The 26,382-nt window shown below is 46.7% G+C and overlaps 1 protein-coding gene across 4 annotated transcripts in view; it reads left to right on the top strand.

The window, feature by feature from the left end:
* ush2a (Usher syndrome 2A (autosomal recessive, mild)) overlaps window positions 1-26,382 on the top strand; it is a 1,354,742-nt gene that overhangs the window by 1,228,220 nt on the left and 100,140 nt on the right. For all 4 annotated transcript variants that reach the window (XM_038811752.1, XM_038811743.1, XM_038811716.1 and 1 more), the window contains one exon: window positions 3,121-3,442. In XM_038811752.1, the coding sequence (XP_038667680.1) occupies window positions 3,121-3,442 (322 nt within the window). The remainder of the gene's footprint in view (window positions 1-3,120; window positions 3,443-26,382) is intronic.

Genomic DNA, 26,382 nt, shown 5'->3' with positions numbered 1-26,382 from the left:
AATAATAGAGGTGCTGGGCCCCGCTTACAACCGAACGCTTGTCATGTGATGAGTGACAAGCAAATATGTGCATAAGACCTGCATGGTTCAAGCTTGGAAGTGAAGCATCATATCAGCTGGTAAGGTTGAGTGATGTAATGACAATATCAGGTCAAATGCTTCCACCACTTGCAGAAGATGCCCATACGAGCACCCGTCTCAGCATGAGATGCAGCATGGGCCACATTGGAAGAACAGTGCAAAGCAATAGGGAGACATTTGGTGTCTGTAGCACAGTCTCCAGTAGTGCTGCGTACCAAATTTCACACCTGCAATGTGTGTTAAACCTTTCTGCCATTTCCTTATTATATATAAAGACAAAACTAGTACATCATATCTGGGCATGTGCTGATCTGAGTGTGGACCGGATAAGCAGAAACAACTTATTCTATATGATAGGATGTTAGCCATCAAGGGAAGACCTGGAAAACATTGAGAATATGGAGTTTGGAAAGGTGCTTAAAAGTTCTGGTGATGTGATATCAACTGTATATTTTATATTGTGAATGTTGTCCATATATTTTCATGATACAACAGTGAGTAATAATAATTGTCACGACAACACATTGTTTAAGTAGATAAGTGTGCTTATGTGCACAAAAAAACTCCATCTGTTCTCTTCATAAAATAAGAATTGATCTACAGGACACCAGTCATCTAAGCCCAATTGTCACCCCACCCCACCCACATATATCCACACTACGATTTTGAGAAGGAATCAAAAGATGAGACATTGAGTAGTTGTGGTTGTTGATGAGAAGTAGGTATTGAACAGTGGAGTTATAGCATGCTGATTATTCCACCTGAGCTTCATGGGAATCTAATTAGACATTTTTGCCATGGAGGCTACTCAACATTAGGTCCAATTTAATCAGATGTTTGTTAGCATGCATCACATAATGGTGAATCATCTTATTCATTTGGATAAATGTGAAGTTTGCATCTGAACATGCAGTAACAACAATAGCAATCTCAAGTATTGACCTTCATTGCTGCATATGCACAGTAGTAGCTTCTTTCAAGAATAGTATCATTGTTGCTCAAGTTAACTTCAAGGACAATTTTAGGTAAACGAGAGAAAACATGAAGACATCATCGATATCCGCTATGCTATGTTCATGCAAAATAACTTGTATCATGAAGAATTGCTCCCATGTGCCACCCACCACCCATCCCACCCCATCTGCCCCCACCAGTCATGCATAAAGTAGCACGCGAACAACCAATTCACAGTTCTGGTGTCTTTCTATTTTCATGTTTCGCTGAATAAGTAACAATGCTCCACTGGATGAGACTGCAGTATTCCAAAGAGGAGGTCTTTGGTGCTGTTATAGAATTAGTCACAAATGCAGATAGTGACAGTTATGTATCCCATGCAATCAAACACCAGTTCTACACCATGAGCTTTAAGACCACTTTGCAACAGAAAGACATTCGCAACACACACTACACCTCCACTACAGCACAATTGAATAACATGCATTCACTTGTAATTCCTTCACTGTCCAATGAATAAAGCATGTTCTAATAAGGAAACAAAATAGCAAATCCTGAACTGTTTGACGAGTCCCTGTGAATTTAATGAACACCTATCTGATTAGTTTAAGACTTTTCATGCACTGCTCCTCTATCAAAGTAGTTAATGCATTTGTTGCCTGGGCAGGTGGCCAGCTTATTGTGCCATCTACATGTTCTCTATTTCTCAGACTGCTTTTTCTTTTCCCTCCTGTGGTTCACTGTAGTACACCCTACCAATGACCACCATATTCCTATATTTTGACAAGTCTTTCTCTGCTCACTCAATACTTATCTTAAACCAGCATTAAGAAATCAGATTATCTGGTCATTATCACAATGATGTTTGAGGGATCTTGCTGCATACTTTTGTGGGCTGCTTTCTTTCCTACATTAGAAAAGTACTTCAGAAGAACCCGATTGCCTGTAAAACATTTAGGTTATGAAGGGTTCTACATAAATGCAAATTCTTTCTTTCCTTCTATAATTTTCATTCCTATCACTGCTGTGCTGTTTCTCCGAAATCTTCCCTTTCCTTTCCTTAAAATAACTGGCCAGGACTTTCACATTTGAGGAGCTACACTTCATCTTCAGTGGTGCCACAATGATACGTTTGTGGCCTGAGTTGAATTTTCTGGGTGAGAGTTATTTATGCTTTTTGAGATTGGTTTTCTCTGCATCTACCTGGAGGGGAAGTGAAGATTGGGTATGGAGTATGTCTAGGAGATGGGAAACATATTGGATGGTGCATTCCCATCAATTGAATGTAATTTTAATGTCACATCTGGTCGAATACTGCAAGTGGGAGGGTGAGCTGGGAACTGGCATAATGGCTCCAGAAAAGATTCTGCTATATTCCTGAAAGCCAGTGTGCAAAATTCAGACCATCATGAAAACGGTTTGTTTCCTTTGACATTACCTAGCTTTTACTTCTGCATACTTGATTGAAAATTATTGGGGGCAGCACGGTGCCCCACTGCCTCACGGCGCCAAGGTCCCAGGTTCAATCCCGGCTCTCAAGTCACTGTCCGTGTGGAGTTTGCACATTCTCCCCGTGTTTGCGTGGGTTTTGCCCCCGTAACCCAAAGATGTGCTGGATAGGTGGACTGGCCACACTAAATTGCCCCTAATTGGAAAAAATGAATTGGGTACTCTAAATTTTTTTAAAAAGAAAATTATTAAACTGAGCAAAATAGCTGATTGACCCTGTGTAAGGTGGGATTCGTCGGTTCCTCAGTCATGTGTTTTTCAACAATGCGCTGTTTGCTGGTGGCAGGATTTTCCCATTGTAACCACTGACGCCGCTGGGAACCTCACGGGCATGGGTGTGCTGCCGACAAAATAGTGAATCGCAACAACCGGAGAATTCCGGCCATTATGTTTTGAGATGATTAAGTTCCACAAAACTTCAAAAACAGCGGAGAGCCTGATTAAAATACAATAGTCGCACATAGGTTTAACAAATAGAAATTCTGAACAATAGAAAATGTTGGACACAATTCAATTTTTTCAAAGTCTTTGATGTATTCTAACCATAAACTAATCGTGTTGATTTTTTTCCCAAAGGTATGAAGTGCGTTCTGAAGCTTGCACAATCCTTGGTTGTGCTTCCAGTGAATGGGCCTCAGTACGAACTCTGGAAGCTCCACCTACCATGCAACCCAGGCCTGTCATTGAATTGCAGACTGATGTAAAAGGAATCCAGTCAGTGTTTTTAATATCATGGACCATGCCCAAAATGCCCAATGGTCAGATATTGTACTATGAACTGTACAGAAGAAGAGTAACACATCCATCAATGAATACAGAGTTGGCACTTGTTTACAATGGTTCCTCTACATTATTTCAAGATAAAACATTACTTCCTTATACGGAATATGAATATCAGGTGAGAAAGACTTTTTTTAAATCAGTTACATCACTATATGAAACTTGACTCCAAATATTTTTTATGTTGCATTTTTATGTGTCTTATTAAATAGTAGTCAAAGTACTATCATCTACAATCTAAGAGCAGGTGCCTCGAACTCCTGGGAAGTAGAGGAATCCAATGAACTAAACTAAGGTCAGACACACAAAAGTTAATCATCTCCTTCAAAAGTTTGATTATAGAAATCACCATCCAAATACATACCCAGGTTCTCAAAGACCTATCTGAGGAATTATCTTCCTTGACACATTGACTTTAGCATTGCCTGCCATTTTGTTTCATTTGTTCTTAAATGCAAAGTACAAACCATTATTCCTCTTCATGGGAAGGAATTAAAGATCAGAACTACAGCTTAGTATTCCTATTGTGATTGTGTTGTAGCTCATAGTAAACATAGAAAATGAGAAAATGTTGCAAAATCTTAATCTCAGCAACATGGGACAGAATTCTGGAATTCCCGCCAGCGGGTTCACAGCCCATAAAATCCCCCGGACATCCTTCCCGTCACTCTCCTACCCACACCTGACCTGTCTGCAATTTTAAGTGGGGCAAATGAGGCCCAGGGTGGCCCACTCACACTCCTCCAAACTAAGGCCCTTCAGTGGCCAATTATTGCTCAAGTTACCTTTTAATATTTACTAAAATACAACAGGCAGGCTGCAAATTATTACCTAGCATATTATGGGGGACATCTCGGGGGTGGGCAGGGAGTTGGTGGATTGGGAACCTCAGTATCTTATGTGCTCCCAACTCCAAAAAGATGTCCCATAGAGGGCCATAAAATCCTGTCCCTGGAGTCCAAAGTGCAGTTTTGGTCTCCTTACCTAAGGAAGTACATACTTGTCTCAGAGGGAGTGCAATGGAAAGATAGACTTTTATTTATATATATAAATCACCTTTCGTGATCACAGCTTGTCGAAGGAGCTTTATACTCAATAAAGTATATTCGACGTGTAGTCTATGTTGTAATAACCAATTTTCACACAGCAAGCTTCCACAAAGTGACAATGACCAGGTAATGTTTGTTTTCTGTGACGTTGCTTGAAGGACACATATTGGGCAGTGTTTCAAGAATAACTACCCTGATTTTCGATGAACTAGTGCCATGGAATCGTTTGCATCTGCCTGAGAGGGCAAGAGGACCCTTGGTTTAATGTTTTGTCTAAAGATGAAGGTTCACTGGACTGTTTTCTGGAATAAGGGAATTGTCCTATGAGAATAGATTGAGTAGACTAGGCTGGTATTCCCTGTGGTTTACAAGAATGAGAGGTAATCGAATTGAAATATAAAACCTTTGAGGGACTGTTGTAGGTAGAGGTTGAGAAAAGATTTTCCCTGGCTCAGGATCCTAGAGCACAGGGTCACAGTCTCAGAATAAGGAGTCGGCCAATTAGGACTGAGATGGGAGCTGGATTCTCCAGGTCGCTGACGCCAAAATCATGTTCGGCGAATGATCGGAGAATCACATTTCCTGACCAAATCTGGGGCGGTGCCGCTTTCGCGATGCTCCGCCCCCTCCAAAGCGGCATACTCACAGAGTACCGACCACTGCCTGAGGCCCGCCCTCCCCCCAATGCTCTGCCCCGACTGGCCGAGTTTCCGATGGCGTGGGACACCTGTGGTCTCATCCATCTGGAACTCAGTGTGGCAGCTGCGAACTCAGTCCAGCACCGCCACAGTTTGGGAGGGCCGATCCGTGGGCAGGAGGGGACATTATTCGGGGCTGGGGGCACTGTAGGGGGCGGCCAGTGGCTCGTAGCCGGCCGAAGAGGGGGACTATTTCGCGGGCCAGGTCCATGAGAGGCCTCTGCATTGAAGCATGGCATAGCCGCTGCAGGCCGCCGACGAGCGCATGCATGGCCATGGACCCGGCAATTCTCCAGGGCGCATCGGTAGGTCGAGCGGGTGTGCTACGCTGCCGTCCTGCTAGCCCCCAGCAAAACGGGGATACGGTGGCCGTTTTGCGCCAGTTTTTAAAACGCCACCGCTCCCGTGGGAGTCATTGCCTCGCATCCCAATGAGATTGTGATGCCTGGACACTGTGCTTGAACACTGCGGGAGGCAACAGCACACTCACAGCAGCCGAGATCTGAACACCCAGGGGATGGGACACAGCTCCGGTGACGCGTCCACGACTGGAGGGTGGTTGAGTGTCACTGGAAGGGGACCAGCGCCTGGTCCAGGTGACATTATGAGTGGGTGTCCAGGGCACAGTGTCTGGTGTCCAGTGAGGGGAGCCCACTACTGCCAGGAGTGCATAGGCAGGATGTTTCTGATGGGGGGTGGGTTGCATGAAGGACACCCGCTCCCGGTGGCCGTCAAGGACACCGCAGCCCTGAACCTTTTACACCTCGGGATCGTTCCAGGGCCAGGGCTAAAGAGGGGACCTGTGTGGTTTCTCGCAGTCCACAGTCCACAGGGCATCCGTTACTTGTTGGATGCACCTGTTTGTTCGGGCGGAAAAGTACATCATGGACCAAGGCCAGCAAAATGCTCGACCAGCAGGTTTCACCACCATCGCCGGGATGTCCCAGATACAGGAACTGATAGACTGCACACATGGTGCCTTGCGCTCACCGGACCATTTGGGAGTGCCCTACATTAACTGGAAGGGGTTCCATTCCCCAACTTCCAGCTCGTGTGTGAACACCAGATGAAGATCATGCACATGTGCGCACACTTCCCAGGGACACCTGGGGCAGTCGATCATCCCCGGACCACCCCAGGATGGGCAGCTGGCTCTTGGGGGATAAGGGGTACCCACTGAGGATCTGGCTAATGATGTCAGTACGGAGGCCAGAGACCGAAGTGGAGACTTGGTACAACGAGGCCCACCTGGCCACATGTGCCGCGAATGGGCAGTGCAGCAGACTGCTCAAAATGCAGTTCCAATGCCTCAACCACTCCAGTGGTACACTGCAGTACGCCCCTAGCAGGGTCACCCACATTGTGGTGGTCTGCTGTGTCAGCCACAACCTCGCAGAGCAGTGGGGCGACGAGCTGGAGGTTGGTGATGAGGAACTTGTCTGCCACCTCAGAGGAGGAGGAGGTCAAGTATGATGAGGCAGCGCCGTACCAGCAGGGTCTTCAGGCCAAGTCCAGGGAGGAACCAGAGGACCAACTGGAGGCTGCAGGACACGTGGCAGCGGCAAGGGTCCGGCAAGCCTGGCCAGGGAGGCCCTCATACTCGTCCAATTCACTTAGGACGTGGCCTGGTCTGTCATCACTACCTTACTCACCCCCCCCCCCCCCCCCCCCCCATCTCCCACCCTCCCAGGGTATGTGTTTCATCATTCCAGGGTGCTGTGACTGTGTTCGCACTGTCAGCGGGTCACTGTCGAGGGCGGGGGCATGGGTGGGGGATGGGAACCCACAGACAGCTAAGTGCCAGTGCTCCTCTGACCCCTGCCTCGCTGCTGAGTGTTCGCTCAAAGCTATCTCCTGCACGTTGTGTGCCAGGGCAGAGGAGATGCCTGGAGAGATGGGCCAAGGGTTTGCAGGTTACCCTGCCCTGTGGAAGGAAGTGAGAGGCATCATACTGGTTGTGCACAAGGGTGTTTATTGTGTTTAATAATTCCCCACTCTCCCGATGATGCAGGGGGTACAGTACCGCCACCCTCACCATCCAGGGCGTAGGGTTCAGTGGCTTCCGGCTCTATGTCTTCCCCAAACTCTGCGCTGCCTTGCTACTCAGCCTGGACTTTCAATGCAACTTCCAGAGCCTAACCCTGAAATGTGGTGGGCCCCTACCACCCCTTACTGTCTGCGGTCTCACAACCCTTAAGGTCGACCCACCGTCCCTATTTGCGAACCTCACCTCGGATTGCAAACACGTCACCACAAGGAGCAGACGGTACAGCACCCAGGACAGGACCTTCATCAGGTCCGAGGTCCAGCGGCTGCTGCGGGAAGGTATTATCGAGGCCAGTAACAGTCCCTGGAGAGCCCAAGTGGTAGTTGTGAAAACTGGGGAGAAAAACAGGATGGTCGTCGACTACAGTCAGACCATCAATCGGTACACGCAGCTCGACGCGTATCACGCATATCTGATATGGTCAATCAGATTGCACAGTACCAGGTCTTCTCGACAGTGGACCTGAAATCTGCCTACCACCAGCTCCCCATTCGCAAGGCGGACCTCCCCTACACCGCGTTTGAAGCGGACGGCCGCCTTTACCATTTCCTTAGGGTTCCCTTCGGGGTCACTAACGGGGTCTCAGTCGTCCAACGGGAGATGGACCGAATGGTTGACTGGTACGGACTGCGGGCCACCTTCCCGTACCTAGATAACATCACCATCTGAGGCCACGACCAGCAGGACCACAACGCTAACCTTTCCAAATTCCTCCACACCGCCAAACTCCTCAACCTAGCCTACAACAAGGATAAGTGTGTGTTCACCACAAACCGACTAGCCATCCTCGGCTATGTGGTTCAAAATGTAGACCCAGGGCCCGACCCCGATCACATGCGCCCCCTCATGGAACTCCCACTCCCCCACTGACCCAAAGCCCTCATACGATGCCTTGGCTTCTTCTCGTACTACGCCCAGTGGGTCCCTAACTATGCGCAGAAGGCCCACCCACTCATCCACTCCACCGTTTTCCGACTGACGGCTGAGGCTCACCAGGCCTTCGACTGTATCAAGGCCGACATCGCCAAGGCCGCGATGCATGCGGTCGATGAGAAGCACCCCTAACAAGTCGAGAGCGATGCATCAGACATCACTCAGGCCGCCACCCTCAACCAGGCAGGCAGACCAGTGGCATTCTTCTCCCGCACCCTCCATGCCTCCGAAATCCGGCACTCCTCCGTCGAGAAGGAGGCCCAAGCCATAGTAGAAGCTGTGCGGCATTGGAGGCATTACCTGGCCGGCAGGAGATTCACTCTCCTCACTGACCAACGTCGGTTGCCTTCATGTTCAACAACACACAGCGGGGCAAGATCAAAAATGATAAGATCTTGAGGTGGAGGATCGAGCTCTCCACCAACAATTACGAGATTGTACGAAATCCGGCCGCTGAAATTGACACTGCCGGCTGATTGGAGGGAGAGAGCAGCCGGCAGTGTCAATTTCAGCGGCCGGCTCACTTTGATCCGGAGAGGGAGGCTGCTCTCTCACTGAAACAATCAGCCGGCCGCTGAAATTGACACTGCCGGCTGCTCTCTCCCTCCAATCAGAAACATTAAAACTTAAAAGTTGGATTGGAGGGAGAGAGCAGCCGGCAGTGTCAATTTCAGCGGCCGGCTGATTGTTTCAGTGAGAGAGCAGCTTCCCTCTCCGGATCAAAGTGAGCCGGCCACTGAAATTGACACTGCCGGCTGCTCTCTCCCTCCAATCAGAAACATTAAAACTTAAAAGCAGTGTCAATTTCAGCAGCCGGCTGATTGTTTCAGTGAGAGAGCAGCTTCCCTCTCTGGATCACAGTGAGCCGGCCGCTGAAATTGACACTGTTTTAATTAGATCCACGATGGGGGTTTTAAATTTATTTAAAAATCTATGCTAGCGCTTCCCATTGTGAGTCTACGGGGGTCTGACCTCTCCCCCCACCCCCCGTAGACTCACAATGGGAAGCGCTAGCATAGATTTTAAAATAAATTTAAAACCCCCATCGTGGATATCCGCGGCCCGGATGCAACGCGGGTGGCTGTCTTGGACCCCAACACCCGCGTTATAAAGGGGGACTACTGTATTGTATGTACCACATATGAGGTGTATTACGGCAAGGCCCTGTACTACAGGTACGGGGGTAGATCCCTGCCTGCTGGCTCCGCCCAGTAGGCGGAGTATAAATCTGTGGGCTCTCCGAGCTGCAGCCATTTCGGCAGCAGCTGCGGGAGGCTACACATCTCTGCGTAATAAAGCCTCGTTTACACTCTACTCTCGTCTCGTCGTAATTGATAGTGCATCAGTGGCCACCGTCGCCACTCCATGGGACGGGTCCGGGATGTCACTAAACACCCCCTTATCCCAGTCGGTGCCAATAGGGCCGAGGGTTCACCTTGGTATGGAGGGGCAGCTGTTTCGAGGCCCAGCTGTCCTTCTGCATCATCTGACACTGGCTGGTGGCTCCCCACGGTCTGGCAATCATGGTTTTAAATGAACAAAGAAAAAAATGCTTTTGAACTCTCAAAAATATAGGGGGCGATTCTCCGCACTCACGATGGTGCGGAGAATAGCGGGGGTCGTAAGTTTTTACGGCCACGCTGGTCTGACGCCCTCCCGCTATTCTCCCCCCCCCCCACGCCCGCCTCCCGACACGAATCGCTGCCCGCCGTTTTTTTACGGCGAGCTGCGATTCTCAGCTGGCCGATGGGCCGAAGTCCAAGCCCTTACGACCGTTTTTAGGAACGTCAAACACACCTGGTCTGACCGTTCGTAAAAACGGCCGTAAAGTTGCGATCTTGGGAACCATGGCACCGATTGGCACGGCCGTACCACGGCTGTGCCAAGGGTGCCATGGGCCCGCGATTGGTGGGCACCGATCGCGGGCAGCGGGTACTTACCCCACGCACTCTTTGTCCTTCCGCCGCCCCGCTGTATCCATTCGCGGGGCGGCTGAGGGGCATCCCGGCCCGCGCATGCGCGGGTTTCGCGCAATTGCGTGATGACGTCATCCGCATGCGCGGCTGACGTCATGTGACGCGTCAGCCGTCGCAAACTCTGGCAAGCGTGCTTAACGAAATTCGTTAAGCCCGCGATGCCGGAGTTCACGGCCGCGGCATGCTAGCCCCGACCGGGGACCAGAATCGGTTCCCGGTCGGGGGGGCGGAGGCTGGCGTCAAACCCGCCCGTTTGTGACGCCAGCCTCACGATTTCTCCCGGTTTCGGAGAATCACGCCCATAATTTAGGAAAATAAAAGCATTTATTAAAACAGCATACCAAACATGGGTTTGATGTTCAGGCAAATTCAGATTCGGTTTTAATATTGAATGGTTTAATTCTCCTACCACAGAACCAATTGTCCATCAGCTTTTTTGTGCTCTGTTTTTTTTTCCACCTAAGTCTTACTTTTTAAACCAATCTCACCACCAACCTACCCACCTGCTTGCCCCCATAGTGTTAGTGCTGCTGGCTTTCCATTGGATTAACATGAGCTACATCGTTTTCAATGCACTTCATAACAGAAGAGGATGGCAGACTGTGAGAATTGTGTTGATGCCCTCGGCGATGATCCTCAGTGACTGCGACATGCTCTGCAGCATCTCAGCCATTGCCATCTGAGAGTGGGACATGTCCCACACAACCTTATCAAAGTCAACCTGGTACTGGATCACATCGAGGCGGACATTCTTTTTTTTTTCTTATAAATTTAGAGTACCCAATACATTTTTTCCAATTACCAGGCAATTTAGCGTGGCTAATCGACCCACACTGCACATCTTTGGCTTGTGGGGGTGAAACCCAAGCAAACACGGGGTGAATGTGCAAACTCCACACAAAAAGTGACCCAGAGCTGGGATCAAACCTGGCACCTTGGTGCCATGAGACAGCAGTGTTAACCACTGCGCTGCCGTGCTGCCCTCGAGATGGACACTCTGTCGCGACCCTCAGCCATGGCCGTCACTGACTGCGCGACGCCTTGGATATCTTTACTAATGGTGCCGGCATCGTGCATCAGGCTCTCCACTGCGGTCGCCACCCTAGCAGTGTTGGCATCGGTGCCACATATTGCTGACGACATTTCCTGCGTCCGTAGCCTCTGGAACTCCACCAATCGGACATTGATCTGCTGCAGTGAGGCTGACAGCTCCCTTTGAATGCCCTAACCGCTACTTATCGTCTCCACCAGCTCTGGGATCACCTCTTCCAAAAGCTCAGCATGGCTTGTACCCAGCTGGGTCCTGGGATCCAGCAGACCTCCGACTGCCGTCCTGCCTGGGGGTTCCTGCCTCCACCTGATGTGCATCAGCAGCTGTTTGGTGCTCACCAGATTGTGCCCCAGAAGCCTGTCCACTAACATTTCCCACCTAGGTGTGTGTATCTGCACTGGTGGAGGGTGGGGATGACAGCTGTGATGCCTTTGAGGCTGTTGGATGTCACAATCAGCCTACTCTGCATGCTTCCCTTTTCATCCTTACAAAAATGGGGCACAATGCCAGAGGTGGCCAGAAGCAGGTTGGTCACCATCTTCAGATGTGCTGGTTTCTGTCGTGCCAGCTCTAGCTATGGAGCCACACTATGTAATCATTGTTTGAAATGAACAAAGAAAAAAATGCTTTTGAACTCTTAAACATATAATTTAGGAAAATAAAAACATTTATCAAAACAACATACTAAACATGGGTTTGATGTTCAGGCAAATTCAGATTCGGCTTTAATATTGAATGTCTTAATTCTCCTACCACAGAACCAAATGTCCATAAGCATTTTTGTGCTCTGTTTTTTTTTAACCTAAGTCGTACTTTTTAAACCAATCTCACCACCAACCTACCCACCTACTTGCCCCCATAATGTTAGTGTTGCTGACGTCCCATTGGATTAACATGAGCTACATCTTTCTCAATGCACTTCATAACAGAAGAAGATGGCAGACTGTGTGAATATACACATTTTTAGTTGCAGATTATTCTTTTTAAACCTCAGTTGTATGTGTTTCCACAAGGGAAAGAATTTATGCCAAGGTTGTAGATAGGCTGATATAATTTTGCTGATTATTTCTTCTTATTTATGAGGCATAATTTATGAGGCTTCAACATCAAAATAAAATGAGTGATGAATACCCATAGCTGAAGTAATAAATCAGGCACAGTGAAAGCAGGGATGATTTTGATCGAATCTATTGAATTAGTTGCTGCCCTCAGCCATTATAGGTATCGGAAAGACCTTTTAAAGTCTGCCAGACTGTCTCATGGGAATGTGATAATCATCCTATTACAAACCCATAGGAAACAAATTATATACATACTGTCTGCCGGTGTTATGGCTGCTGATTGCTCTTTTTATTAAATGAGTTTGATGTTAAGACAAATTCAGATTAGGTTGTAATAATAAATATCTTTATTTTCACGCAACAAACTGTGAGAGTCTAAAAGCTTTGGTGCACTGTGCTTTTTAAAACTAAGTCCTTAATTATCTTAGTCATAAAATTATCCCAACTCTTTAGGAATGAGTGTCAGATTGTAATCTGCAAATTTTTTTTTAAAAGTTTTCCGAAGATGTATTTATGGGATGATGTATCATACAGCCAGACCAATGACATATGATTTCCATGATTCAAGTTTCTAATATTCTATTAATTTCACAAACCATCAATTTTGTCCCGAATAGCAGTAAAAAACAAAATATACAGCAGGGAAATGCAGTGTTTAACATCAAAACGACCCAGATTATTGCAACACAGACACCAGAACGCTACTGTATTTTAATTTTAACTGATAATTGCAAATGTCAACAGTTTTAATTGTGCCATCTTGGACAAGCAGACAAACTATTAGCTTTGTCCATGGTTTTTTAAAAATATTTTTTATTCTCCTCCTTTTTCACATTTTCTCCCAAATTTATACCCACCAACAATAAACAATAATCAGCAACAAATATGTCAATCCCCATATCAATAACAATGATCCCATCCTCCCACCAAACCCCAAACATTAGCCCACATGTTCACGTAAAAAAATGACAAAAAGGAATGAGGAATCACCCATAGTCACCATTAACGCACACCGCTCCCTCCCCCAACCCTCTCACTCCCTCCCCCCCAACTAATGTTCGATGTTATCCAGTTCTTGAAAGGGCATAATGAATAATGCCCATGAATTGCAGAACCCCTCCTTCCTCCCCCTCAGTTCAAACTTAACCTTCTCAAGATTCAAGAATTCCAACAGGTCCACCCGCCATGCCAGGGCACAGAGTGGAGAGGTTGCTCTCCAACCCATCAGGATCTGCCTTTGGGTGATCAATGAGACAAAGTCTACAACATCTGCCTCCGCACCCATTTCCAATCCTGGCTGGTCCAACACCCCGAATATGGCCACCCGGGGGCCCGGGTCCAATTTCACGTGCACCACTTTAGAAATTACCCTAAAAACCTCCTTCCAGTAATCCTCTAGCTTTGAACAGGACCAAGACATTTGAACATGATTAGCCCCCCCCCCCCCCCCCTCCCCCCACAACGTTCACACACATCTTCCACTCCCTCAAAGAATTTGGCTCATCCTCACCCTTGTGAGGTGTGCTCTGTATACCACCTTCAGCTGTATCAGACCCAACCTCGCGCATGGGGCGGAGGCATTCACTCTCCGGAGCACCTCACACCAGAAACCCTCCTCCATATATCCTCTCCCAACTCTTCCTCCCACTTTGCTTTGATCCCTTCCAGTGGTGCCTTCTCCTCTTCCAAAATAGCCCCGTAAAACGCTGACACTACCCCCTTCACCAGTCACCTTGTCATCAACACTTCCTCCAGTAATGTGGAGGCCGGCTCACCCAGGAAGCTCTGTATCTCCTTTCTGGCAAAATCTCGAACCTGCATGTATCTAAACATTTCCCCCTGCTCCAGCCCATACTTCGCTTCCAGCTCCTTCAGTCCTGCAAATCAACCCCTAAGAAACAAATCTTTTAGTGTCTTAATCCCTTCTCCTCCCATTACTTTTGTCCATGTTAAGTAATAAAAAGCAAATACATCCGTAGAGAAATTGTTTCCTCAAATGAAATGAAATTAAAATGAAAATCACTTATTGTCACAAGTAGGCTTCAAATGAAGTTACTGTGAAAAGCCCCTCGTCGCCATATTCAGACACCTGTTCGGGGAGGCTGGTACGGGAATTGAGCCATGCTGCTGGCCTGCCTTGGTCTGCTTTAAAAGTTAGCGATTTAGCCTCGTGCTAAACCAACCCCTGAAATTAAGATTGTTTGAAGTAAATTTGTCTTTTTACATAATTAATAATTGTAAATAATTAAAAGTGAAATAAGTCACGGCACTGAGGACCAGGTTCGATCCCTGCCCCGGATCCCTGTCCATGTTGAATTTGCACATTCTCCCCATGTCTTCATGGGTCTCACCCCCACAACCCAAAGATGTTCCAGGTAGGTGGATAGCCCACGCTAAATTGCCCCTTAATTTAAAAAAGTGAAATAAGAAGAGCATTTAGATCGAACAAATCTTAAAGTATAAATGCAGTACTGTATTGAAGATAGCCCTATCTAAGCCAAAGTCAACCTAAGCCAAAAACAAAGGCTACAAAATCAAATTAATTAACTGACAGCGTTACGAAAAGCTATCGCGTCTGAACTTACCTGGCACTGGTTTTAATTTTGTTAAACATTACAAACTGATAACTTAATATTTTAAAATTAATAGCATTGTCTTTTTTTTGGTAAACTATTGTTTTCACTGAGGAGTGAAACATTTTCCTACTTTTGTCACCAGATTTCTAAATTAAACACTTTCATGAGTTGGGTTGGATTCAATGCTGATTCTCAGAGGTTAAAGGTCAGCATACTATCATGCCACAAAAGCAAAACTACAATCCTTAAATAGGCTAGTAGTCAAAATCGAAGACTCAGACTTACATGTTATTTCACCAGGAAATTACTGGAATTTTTATACATTGTATGTCTTTCCTTTTTGAAATTCATTCAACAGGACTAGGAAATAATTAACAGTACAGATATTGTACATTCAAAGAATGTACAGCCAAGAGGATTTGGCAAAAACTGGATAAAGGACAGTTTGGAGCAGATGTCAGGAAGGGAGAAGAGAGGCCAGGAGAAATATCTTTATGCAGAGGATTAGTGAAACATGGAATGCTTTGCCGCAGGGCATTTCTGGGAAAAGAAGATTGCATCTTTTAAAGGTATAAGTGAATAAATAATTGAAACAGAGGAAGATACAAAGCTATAGGGAAAGAGAAGAGCAGAGGGATTAACTTTGAGTTGATGGACCAATTGACCTTCCCTTATGCTGTCAAAATCTATGGTTCTTTAATTCTATGGGTAGTGAAGCCAAAACCCCGAGACATATTTGAGATAAAGATAGATGACATGCATGTGAACTGCAACAGATCAAATGTCTTACCTCTCCCATGTGCATCTTATGATTTTGTGAACTTCAGCTGGATACCTTGTACAAATCTAATCTGATTTTTAGTTTTACATAGATTACTAAATACCCCTTAATTCCATAGATAACATAGCCAATATTTTACCTCACTCAAAACTGCTCACTCACACAGAATATTACAATCCCAGACCAGACCCCAACAGCGGCTAAGATACTGGACAGAAACGCCAATATTTTATTTTATTTTCTAAGACTGTGCGGAAAGAAAACTTCACTCCAGGGGTGATTGCATCAAGAAATAGGAATTTGGTATTGTAAAACAAAAAACTTTATTATGAACACAGTATTAAATTTTAAACCTCACACTCGAAAATAGTTTACCATTACCCCTTAAACAATACTACTCAATACAATAAATAACATCCCCTTAATTACTATCTGTACTCCCAATTAAACAGGAAGGAAGAAAAGTTCTCAATCCATCCCGTATCTCAATGGCACAGAGTAATACATGCTTTCCAGAACAGATTTGACTCCTGATAGAACCCCTCCAGACCCTTCATAAAGCTGTTTTAACTGTTTTGTTTCAGCATCCCCTTGTCCTTTGACAAGTCCCTACTGCTTTAAATATTATTAATCTTTCTTGTTTACTATCCTACTGTGAGAGCAAAATACATTACTTGGGGTCTAAAGGGTGGCTAGATGAGAACTCAACTCAAAACCTTTCTCAAAATGTCTGAATACCTTAGCTCCACCCAGCAATGTCATCAAGCTGAAAACAAATGAACTGGCCGGGCTCTAAACACACAAACTCCCCTCGTCAAATAACAGTGCATTAGCCAAGGCTTTTACGATGGTCAATTTAATCTGTCTCCTAAAAACGTTCTAGTCTTTCAAAACAAGATTATTTTTTAAAACATGACTACCGCAGTCAAACACACTCTAACCCAGGCTGTTAACCCTTAAATTGCCAAATGTTTATAATCCAATTTATTCTGCAATCTACAATCCTGCATTTGTCACAAGAGTTAAAATCAGGCCCTTTGTTATTGTCAGCTATCATAGGATCTGAACACAAAAGAATCATCTATCCCATTCTAGAAGTTTATGATAGGTCAGAAAATAACCTACGTTTTCCAACCAACGTTCATGTTGGTGAGCCTCTCCCAGCTCCAGGGCATATCAAAAAATTGCGGGCGCAGTGTCCATAATTTTTCTGATACATGCTGGTGGCAAACCTCCTGGTTAACACCATGCATTCCCATGAATTTGTCCTCTGTAAATGGAACATTTTCCATTCCTACAACCAGAAAGGGACTCTCTTTATGTAATATGCAGTGGAGGGTTAGCTATTTTAACATCTCTTAGTCCAGTTGAGCAGGTGCAATATTGACTTCATTTTTAACAGTTATACAAAAGTTGCAGACGTACCTACACGTGTTACTTATGTTCAATAGTAATTGGGGAAGGGCACTCATGATGAAGCTCTCTTTACTGATACTAAGTTTTTCAATTTCTGATATACATGACAGTGTGTGCTTTTGTCATTGGTGTAGGTCCAAACATTGCATCACACCAATCGCAGTCGCCCAGAATAATGTAGATATTGTGTCATAAGTGTAGTATGTTTGTGTGAATATGACAGAAAGGATAGTGCATACTATGCAAATAGAACATTTATCTATGAAACTATCAGTAATCAATCTCCCAGCAGATTTTTGGTGGGGAATGTGTTCCCTCCACAACCAAAATTGGCAAAATATCTACACCTTGTTCTCCAGAGATGTTTGTAACCAATTGGTCTGATCTCCAATGTCTAAAAACTAGGCATGGCATGTAACAGCCCCCATATCAACTGAACATTTTTTAAAAATAAATTTAGAGTACCCAATTCTTTTCTTTCCAATTAAGGGGTGATTTAACGTGGCCAATCCACCTACCCTGAATATCTTTTTTTGGTTTGTGGGGTTGACGGATGGCGCAGACATGGGGAGAATGTGCAAACTCCACTTGGGCAGTGACCCGGGGCTGGGATCGAACCCGGTTCCTCGCTGCCGTGAGACAACGGTGCTAACCACTGTGCCACTGTGCCCCCCCCCCCCATATCATCTGAACATGTCTGACGGAATTCCCAGGCTACTCTGGAAAATTCTGCCTAATCGGCTCTTAAGGCCTCAAAACCAATGTTACAATTTCTCAAATAATCTATCTACTAAAATTGAAAGATTCAGAAATTCCAGGATTCAGGGATGATGGAAAACATTTCCATTTTTGTCCAGGAATTTGAGATAGAAACATAGAAAATAAGAGACGTAATAAATGTTCAGTTGCTATGGGGGCTGTTACATGCCATGACTAGCTTTTAGACATTGGAGATCAGACCAATTGGTTACAAACATCTCTGGAGAACATTCAGCCCTTCAAGCCTGCTCTGCCGTTCATTATGGTTAGCACTGCTGCCTCACAGCACCAGGGACCCAGGTTAAATTTCAACCTTGGATGACTGTGTGGAGTTTTCACTTTCTCCCAGTGTGGGTGGGTTTCCTCCGGGTGCACCGGTTTCCTCCCACAGTCCAAAGATGAGGGGCGGAATTCTCCGCAGGGGGCCGAATTCGTGAAGGCCGTCGTGAATTCGGCCGAGGTCTGAGCCCGCTCCCCGCACCTAATTCACCCCCAGCCGGGGGGCTAGGAGTGGACCTCCCTCTTTCTCGGCAGCGACCTCATCACGCCGAGAATGTGAAGTCATCCGCACATGCGCGGGTTGCCGGTTCCAACCCGCGCATGCGCGGATGACTTCATCACGCAGACGCCACGAACCTGCGCATGCGCGGTGGCCATCTTTCTCCTCAGCCGCCCGGCAAGACGTGGCAGCTTGATCTTGCTGGGCGGCGGAGGGGAAAGAATGCTTCCGTTTTGGACGCTGGCCCGACGATCGGTGGGCACCAATCGCGGGCCTGTCCCCTCCCGAGCACAGTCGCGGTGCTCCCGTCCCAATCGGGCCCCTAGATGCCCCAAACGGGCATCTGGCGCCCGTTTCATGAATGCAGCGACCAGGTGTGGTTGCTGCCGTGGTGAAACAGGCGTGAAGGGCCGGCCGCTCGGCCCATCGGGCTCGGAGAATCGTCGTTTGCCGTGAAAAACGGTGAGCGGCGATTTTTCCAAGCCGGGGGGGGGGGGGGGGGAAATCGCTGAGGGCGCCAGGGGGGCGTAAAAAATGTCGGGAGGCCATCCCACGATTCTCCCACGCCGCGTGGGGAGCGGAGAATTCCGCCCGTGCAGGTTAGGTGAATTGGCCAAGCTATTATTGCCCAAAATGTTAGGTGGATTACGGGAATAAGAGCGAGAGATTGGGCACAGCTATTGTGCTCTATCGGAGCAAGGGCCAGTGCAGACTCGATGGGCCAAATGGTCTCCTTCTGCACTGTAGGATTCTATGATTATGATCATGGCTAATCATCCCACTCAGTAACGTATCCATTGATTCCTTCAGCGTAAGAGCTATATCTAACTCCTTAACATACAATCTATTGGCCTCAACTGCTCACAACTCCTGGGTGAAGAAATGTCTCATCATCTCAGTCCTAAATGGTTTACCCCATATCCTCAGACTTTAACCCCTGGTTCTGGACTCCCCAGAAATTGGGAACATCCTGCATCTACCCTGTCAAGTCTTGTTAAAATTTTACAAGTTTCTGTGAGGTCCCCCCCTCATTCTTCTATACTCCAGGGAATATAATCTTAACCACTAAATCTCTCCTCACACGTCAGTCCAGCCATCCCAGGAATCAGTCTGGTAAACCTTTGTTGCACTCTCTCAAGAGCAAGAACATCCTCCCTCAGATAAGGAGTCCAAAACTGCACGCAATATTCCAGGCGTGGCCTCACCAAGGCCCTGTATAACTGCAGCAAGGTATTCCTGCTCCTGTACTTGAATTATCTCATTACCCTTTGTCTTCTTCACTACCTGCTGCACCTGCATGATTACTTTCAGAAACTGGCGTACAAGAACACAAAGATCTCATTGTACATTCCCCTCTCCCAATCTACGGCCATTCAGATAATAATCCACCTTCCTGTTTTTGCTGCCAAAGTGGATAACCTCATATTTATCGACATCGTACTACATCTGCCATACATTTGCCCACTCACTCAATTTGTTTAAATTACACTGAAGGATCTCTGCATCCTCCTCACAGCTCAACCCAGCGTTGTGACATCTGAAAATTTGGAGATATTACATTTTGTTCCTTCATCTGAATCATTAATATATGTTGTGAATAGCTGGGGTCTGAGTACTGATCCCCGCTAGTCACTGCCAGCCATTTGGAAAAAGACCCGTTTATTCCTACCCTTTGTTTCCTGTCCGCCAACAAGTTTTCTACCCATCTCAATACATTACCTCCAATCTCATGCGCTTTAATTTTGCACGCTAATCTCTTATGTGGGACCTTGTCGAAAGCCTTCTGAAAGTCCAAATAAACCATATCTACTGGCTCCCTCTCATCAACTCTACTGGTTGCATCCTCGAAGAATTCCAATAGATTTGTCAAGCATGATTTCCCTTTCGTAAATCCATGTTGATCTTCTCTGATCCTACAACAGTTTTCCAAGTGCTGTGCTATTAAATCTTTGTAATGGATTCTGGAGTTTTCCCCCACTATCAACGTCAGGTTGACTGGTCAATAATTCCTTGTTTTCCCTCGACCTTCCTTTTAAATAATGCGGTTCCAGGAGCTACCCTCCAATTTGTAGGAACTGTTCCAAAGTCTACAGAATTTTGGAAAACGACCCCCAATGCATCGACTATTTTCAGGGACACCTCCTAAGTGCTCTGGGATATAAATTATCAGGCCAAGGGGATTTATTAGCCTTCAATCCCATCAATTTACCCAACACCATTTCCCTACTATGATGGAACCTAGTTCCATCATAGTTACACTTCCAATCATAATGCTACTTTGCATTCTGGTGTAAGATGGCACAGGTGAATGCCATATCATGTCGTGGCCTGTTACATCCCCCCCCCACATCAATAATAATTACAATGATAATAATAATTGCTTATTGTCACAAGTAGGCTTCAATGAAGTTACTGTGAAAAGCCCCTAGTCGCCACATTCCAGCGCCTGTTCGGGGAGGCCGGTACGGGAATTGAACCCGCGCTGCTGCCTTGTTCTGCATTACAAGCCAGCTGTTTAGCCCACTGTGCTAAACACACTGAACATGTCTGAGTGCATTTCCAGACTACTCTGGGAAATTATGCCCATTCTGCCCTTAAGGCGTCAGGTGAATCGAATCAGTAGTTTCATAGATTTCATAGAATTTACAGTGCAGAAGGAGGCCATTCAGCCCATCAAGTCTGCACCGACCTTTGGAAAGAGCACCCTGATTAAACCCCACGCGTCCACCCTATCCCCTTTATCCCAGAAACCCCACTTAATCGTTTTGGACACTAATGGCAATTTAGAATGGCCAATCCACCTAACCTGCACATCTTTGGACTGTGGGAGGAAACCGGAGCACCCGGAGGCAACCCACGCACACATGGGGAGAACGCGCAGACTCCACAAGGACAGTGACCCAAGCCGGGAATCGAATCTGGGACCCTGGAGCTGTGAAGCAACTATGCTAACCACTATGCTACCATGCTGCCCGTTTCACAGCATTAAAGTCATCCAATTTGCTCAAAAAATAGGTTGATGACCAGCGTGCTCTGATTGAAATTTTTTTTTTTTACTTTATAGCACCCAATTCATTTTTTCCAATGAAGGGGCAATTTAGCGTGGCCAATCCACCCAGCCTGCACATCTTTGGGTTATGGGGGCGAAACCCACGCAAACATGGGGAGAATGTGCAAACTCCACACGGACAGTGACCTAGAGCCGGGATCGAACTTGGGACCTCGGCGCCGTGAGGCCACAGTGCTAACCCGCTGCGGCACCATGCTGCCACCTCTGATTGAAATATTACAACATTTTCTCATTCCCTGACTTGGATAACAGATTGCACTTCTCCCACCTATTATCGAGTCAGTTGGGTGCCCAAAGGTCTAATATGACATGTGCATTTTTATCTACCATATAGGTCAATATTCCTCGGTAGATACCCAAGGAGTGTGCCTAATACAGGTATTAGCATCTTTGTCTTTGTTAATAAGGGGCTTAGACCTTTTTGAGGCCTCCTTTTAAAAATTTGATTACGCACTTTGTACTGTGAATATTCCGATCAATTTCTTCAGGTGCCTGGCAGCCAAACCCAATAGTGCTGAAGGGACCACTGGAGGCTGCCATCAGGAAGGTCAGTTTCTACCAGCATGGATCTGATGGGCCGAATGGCTGATAATACTTTCTGACATTTTTCCTTACCTCATTGTGCATCTGGGAGGAGCAGGAATGCTTAGTGTTTCATGATTGCCTCCTCCCCATCTCAGTGACATCTAAACACCTCAGCTGACATCCAAGCCTGCCAATTTTACTGTGTACCACCCCACCCCAGGATCATTGAGCTGTCTTTGGGAATGTAATTGGTGACCGTGCCTCACAGTAAGGTAAAGTAAAGTTGCCACAGTTACAGATGACCATATGCTGCTTTCCTCTTTGAAGGATCACCCCACCGCAGGCGAGGGGCAAGTTTGAGAAGGCAGGCTCCATGCATAACCTCACAGTAAGCAAACAAGGATGATGCACCAATTCCTTGAGGTTCTGCCACCTGTGTATGCGCTGCACTGGGATTGAATTCCACTTTGCACACATACCAATTTCTCAGCCATTCTGTTTACCACAAGCTTTGACATGACTTGGAAAGGAGATACTGATTTGTAATTATTACTAAGGACAGGTAATCAATTCCAAACGGGATCAATTATCTCCCCCAAGAGGCCTATTTGATCCACTGGGAGCAGAAGATCTTGAAAAGACTTTTATTGGGTCTTTTTCTCTGCCATTAGGGCAACACTACAGCACTATACTCTGTATGCAGTACTATACTCCGTATGCTTCACCTGATGTCCATGGCTATGTGTTTACGTTGTGAATTTATCATATGTCCTATGTTTTTCATGTATGGAACGACTTGCCTGGATTGTACGCAGAACAATACTTTTCACTGTACCTCGGTACACGTAACAATAAATCTAAACCTAACATAGTGCAACCCCAGCATTTGAGTTGAACATCCCTAATGAATCCTTACTGTCGCCATGAAAATACCTGTCTGAAGAATTTGAGATAGGATCTGGGCCTGCAAAACCTAGTTTGATATTCTTAATTTAAGTTATAGCTAATTATTTACTTGCAGATTCACAGTAAAGTTAACATTTTCAGAGTCAAAGTTCTGTTTGTACACATTGAAGTGCCTTTTAAATAATGCAGGCCTGTCAGGATCGCAAATAAAATACGTTTTCCAGTTTCATTAGCGTCCACAGAAAGTAAACACACTTTGCTCATTCATTCGTAAATGCAACTCTGCGGGTTTGAACTCAAATAAGTCAGCGTCGCCTTAGATGTGAAGGGTAGAAATGACTGCCCAGTGCCAGGGTGCACTCTTCTGAAGATGAGATAAGATTGCTGTGTCAAGATAAAGCTAAGCATCAGCATCAGTGTTCGCTAACATTCGCACAAGTCTTTGTGCAGCTGTAATTATTGGTTACGGAGTGGAAACTCTTTTCATTTCCCCACAGTGAATCAGAGAGACAGAAAGCAACAGTAGTGTTAATCCAATTGGGATGAGTTTAAAAATGCATTATGAATACAGGCACAAAGCACTGTATTGGGTTTAGCTGATTTTAGTCCCATGATAAAATACCAGATACATAAAACCTGAAAGATCAATGAATTCTTCTTTGTCATCAACTAATAATAGATATGGGCCGGGATTTTGCAAAAACGCAGCTAAGTGTTGTCGCCAGCGTAAACACCAGAGTGTTTCATACAGGCGTCAACAGGCCTCTTGGCCCTGTGATTCCGTGGCCCACAGGGGGACAGCATGGCAGAGCCACACAGCGGGCCGGCGCGGAAGAAGGTAGGCCCCCCCCCCAGATCATTCGTGTCTGCCGATCGGTGGCCTCCGATCGTGGGCATGGCCGTCGTGGAGGCAGCCCCCCTCCCGCAGACTGATCCCCCCCCCCCCCCCCCCCGCTGCCATCAGGACGGCCACCACAACCACGACACCGCGCTCCCACTGGGTGGAACCATATGTGAACCACGCTGGCGGGAACCCGGCCGGTCGACCGCAGAGTATCGTCACGGGGGCCTCTTTCAACGGCCCCCCACTGGCGCTGCGTCAACCACGCGCACACTCACGACTGCCGCCGATCCTCCGGTAGCCGGAGGTTCGCACCCCGGAGTCGGACCCGATTGCGGATTCGATGCCCCATTCATCCCAAATCAAGAAGTTATTAGTGTTTCATCACTCCGTGTTTTATCTCAACTAGCTAAAACCAAAAAATTACAGTTTGCAATGTAAACAATTCTGGTTGAATTCCCCAGAAAAGTAGTGGTGGGTTCTGATACATGAAGGGTGAGAAATCTAAAAGTGACAGCAGCGATCGTGACGTCCTCCCGCCCTCCTGCAACTTTCTTGGAAGCAGGTTCCAAGTTCAACAGGATATCAATTGAGCTAGTTAAATAGGGAATTAAGAGCTTTGGATTCCTTCTTTCCCAGGAGCCCACAGATTCTGGCTCGCCAAGATGAGTGCACAGCTGGAAGTGCATCTTCAGTGAAACTGGCAAGTTGGGAAGGCTTTGATTAATGACAAATAGTAGCTCCAGACATGGTCAGGGAAGAGACTGCTGTTCAAAACACTTCACTTCTCAGAGAGTGCTTTTATTGATTCACAGATGACTGCTAACTTCTTGATGGGATCATCACCCGTCTAGAACTTATCATAGAATTTACAGTGCAGAAGGAGGCCATTTGGCCCATCGAGTCTGCACCGGCTCTTGGAAAGAGCACCCTACCCAAGCCCACACCTCCACCCTATCCCCACAACCCAGCAACCACATCTAACCGGAGGGCAATTTAGCATGGCCAATCCACCCAACTTGCACATCTTTGGACTATGGGAGGAAACCGGAGCACACGGAGGAAACCCACACAGACACGGGGAGAACATGCAGACTCCGCACAGACAGTGACCCACTATGCTACCGTGCTGATAACACAAGCCCAGATCAGTTCTGGGGCCTTTGTTGTTCGTGGTGTATTTAAATGATTTGGAAGAAAATGTAGCTGGTTTGATTAGGATGTTCACAGATGACGCAAAAATTGGTGGAGTTGTGGATAGTGAAGAGGATTGTTAGAGGATACAGCAGGATATAAACTGGTTGGAATCTTGGGCAGAGAAACGATAGATGGAGTTTAATCCAGACAAGTGTGAGGTAATGCAATTTGGAAGGTCCAATGCATGTAGGAATTAAACAATGAATGGTATAACACTTGCGGGTACTGACAAGCAGAGAGATCTGGGCGTGCATATCCACTGATCACTGAAAGTGGCAACGCATGTGGATAAGGTGGCCAAGAAGGCATACGGCATGCTGGCCTTCTGGAATGATGGAGGTTGAGAGGCGACCTGATAAAAATCTGCAAGATTATGAGTGGCATGGACAGAGTGGATAGACAGATGGTCTTCACCCATGTTCAGCTACACCTCCCAGCTGACAACTTTCAGAGTGTCACAGGAGCATCCGATGCAGCTCCCGCTTTCACTCCTCCTCAGGAACAGGAGCGGTAGCCACACCATGGCTAACTGCTCCAACAGCAGCAGGAGCAACACCAGTAGCAGCACCAGTTGTTTTCACCTCAGCTGCATGCCCCTTCGCAAGATAGAGGGAATCAATACCAAAATTCATTGGGAAGGAGGTGAGAACCCAAACATAGTGGGCACGATTCTCTAGCCTGCCCACAACAGGCAGGCTAGAGAATCGTGCCTACTATGTTTGGGATTCCCCATTGAATTCACCCCACGCCACCGGGAAACCCGCTGGGGGGGAGGGGGGGGGGTCACCGTTGGCCAGACCGGAAGATCCCGCCGGTGTGAACAGTCCGAAGATCTCACCCAGGTTCTACGGGTAGAGGATTCATTCTCTCAACACTAATATCTCAGGAAAGTCATGGAAGGTCGCTCTTAATGCCTGCAGCCTCCTAGAACAAGACCTCCTTCCCAGTGCACCGGTTAGTCTGCATTGCCAATGGCTGACAAGGTGGCTGTCACTGGAGGGCCACGAGCCCCCTCCCCTCCCATGGTGACTGAGTGCTGGCTGCTCAGATGGGGTTGTGAGTTACCTGGAGGGAAAACAGTGAGTGGATTTGCAGGGTGTGTCCTGAGAAATGCAGCACGAAAGAATGTTGGAAACAAAAGAGTGTTGGGCTTGGAACGGAATGTCACCCGCCTGTCATGTCCTTCTGAGATCCTGGAAGCTCTTAGTGCATTGTCTCTAGCATGGAGGGAGCACATTTCTACTGTCGATTCCTTGCCGCTTCCATACACACTCACTTTGATGCAGAGGTTATGCTCTACATCTTTTCTTTGGGAAAGTTCACCTCACAGCAGCCTCTCAGATTCCTCAGCTGGATTGCCAGGCAAGAATGGAAGACCTAGGGGAAGCCTTCCTATTTCTTTGTCCTGTTAATTATTACTCCTTTCTTTGGCATAATAGATACGTGATCCCACTTATCCTCCCCAATGGCAGGGGAATCCGGAGGAGGGATGCTAATGCTCTGGGCAAAGCCCGCCCATTAGGAAATCAGGTCCCTATCAAAAAACAGTGCCATTGTTCTGGCAGGGAATAAAACCATTGATTTCAACCTACAATACATTTATGTAGCCTTCAGCTGTCTGCTACTCTCATGATGCTCATAGCATTGGCCGCAGGTATCAGAGAATCACAGAA

Source organism: Scyliorhinus canicula, chromosome 1 (genome assembly GCF_902713615.1).
Source record: "Scyliorhinus canicula chromosome 1, sScyCan1.1, whole genome shotgun sequence".
NCBI lineage: Eukaryota > Metazoa > Chordata > Chondrichthyes > Carcharhiniformes > Scyliorhinidae > Scyliorhinus > Scyliorhinus canicula.
Note: the sequence above shows the minus strand (reverse complement) of the source record. Positions and strands in the feature narration are given on the sequence as shown.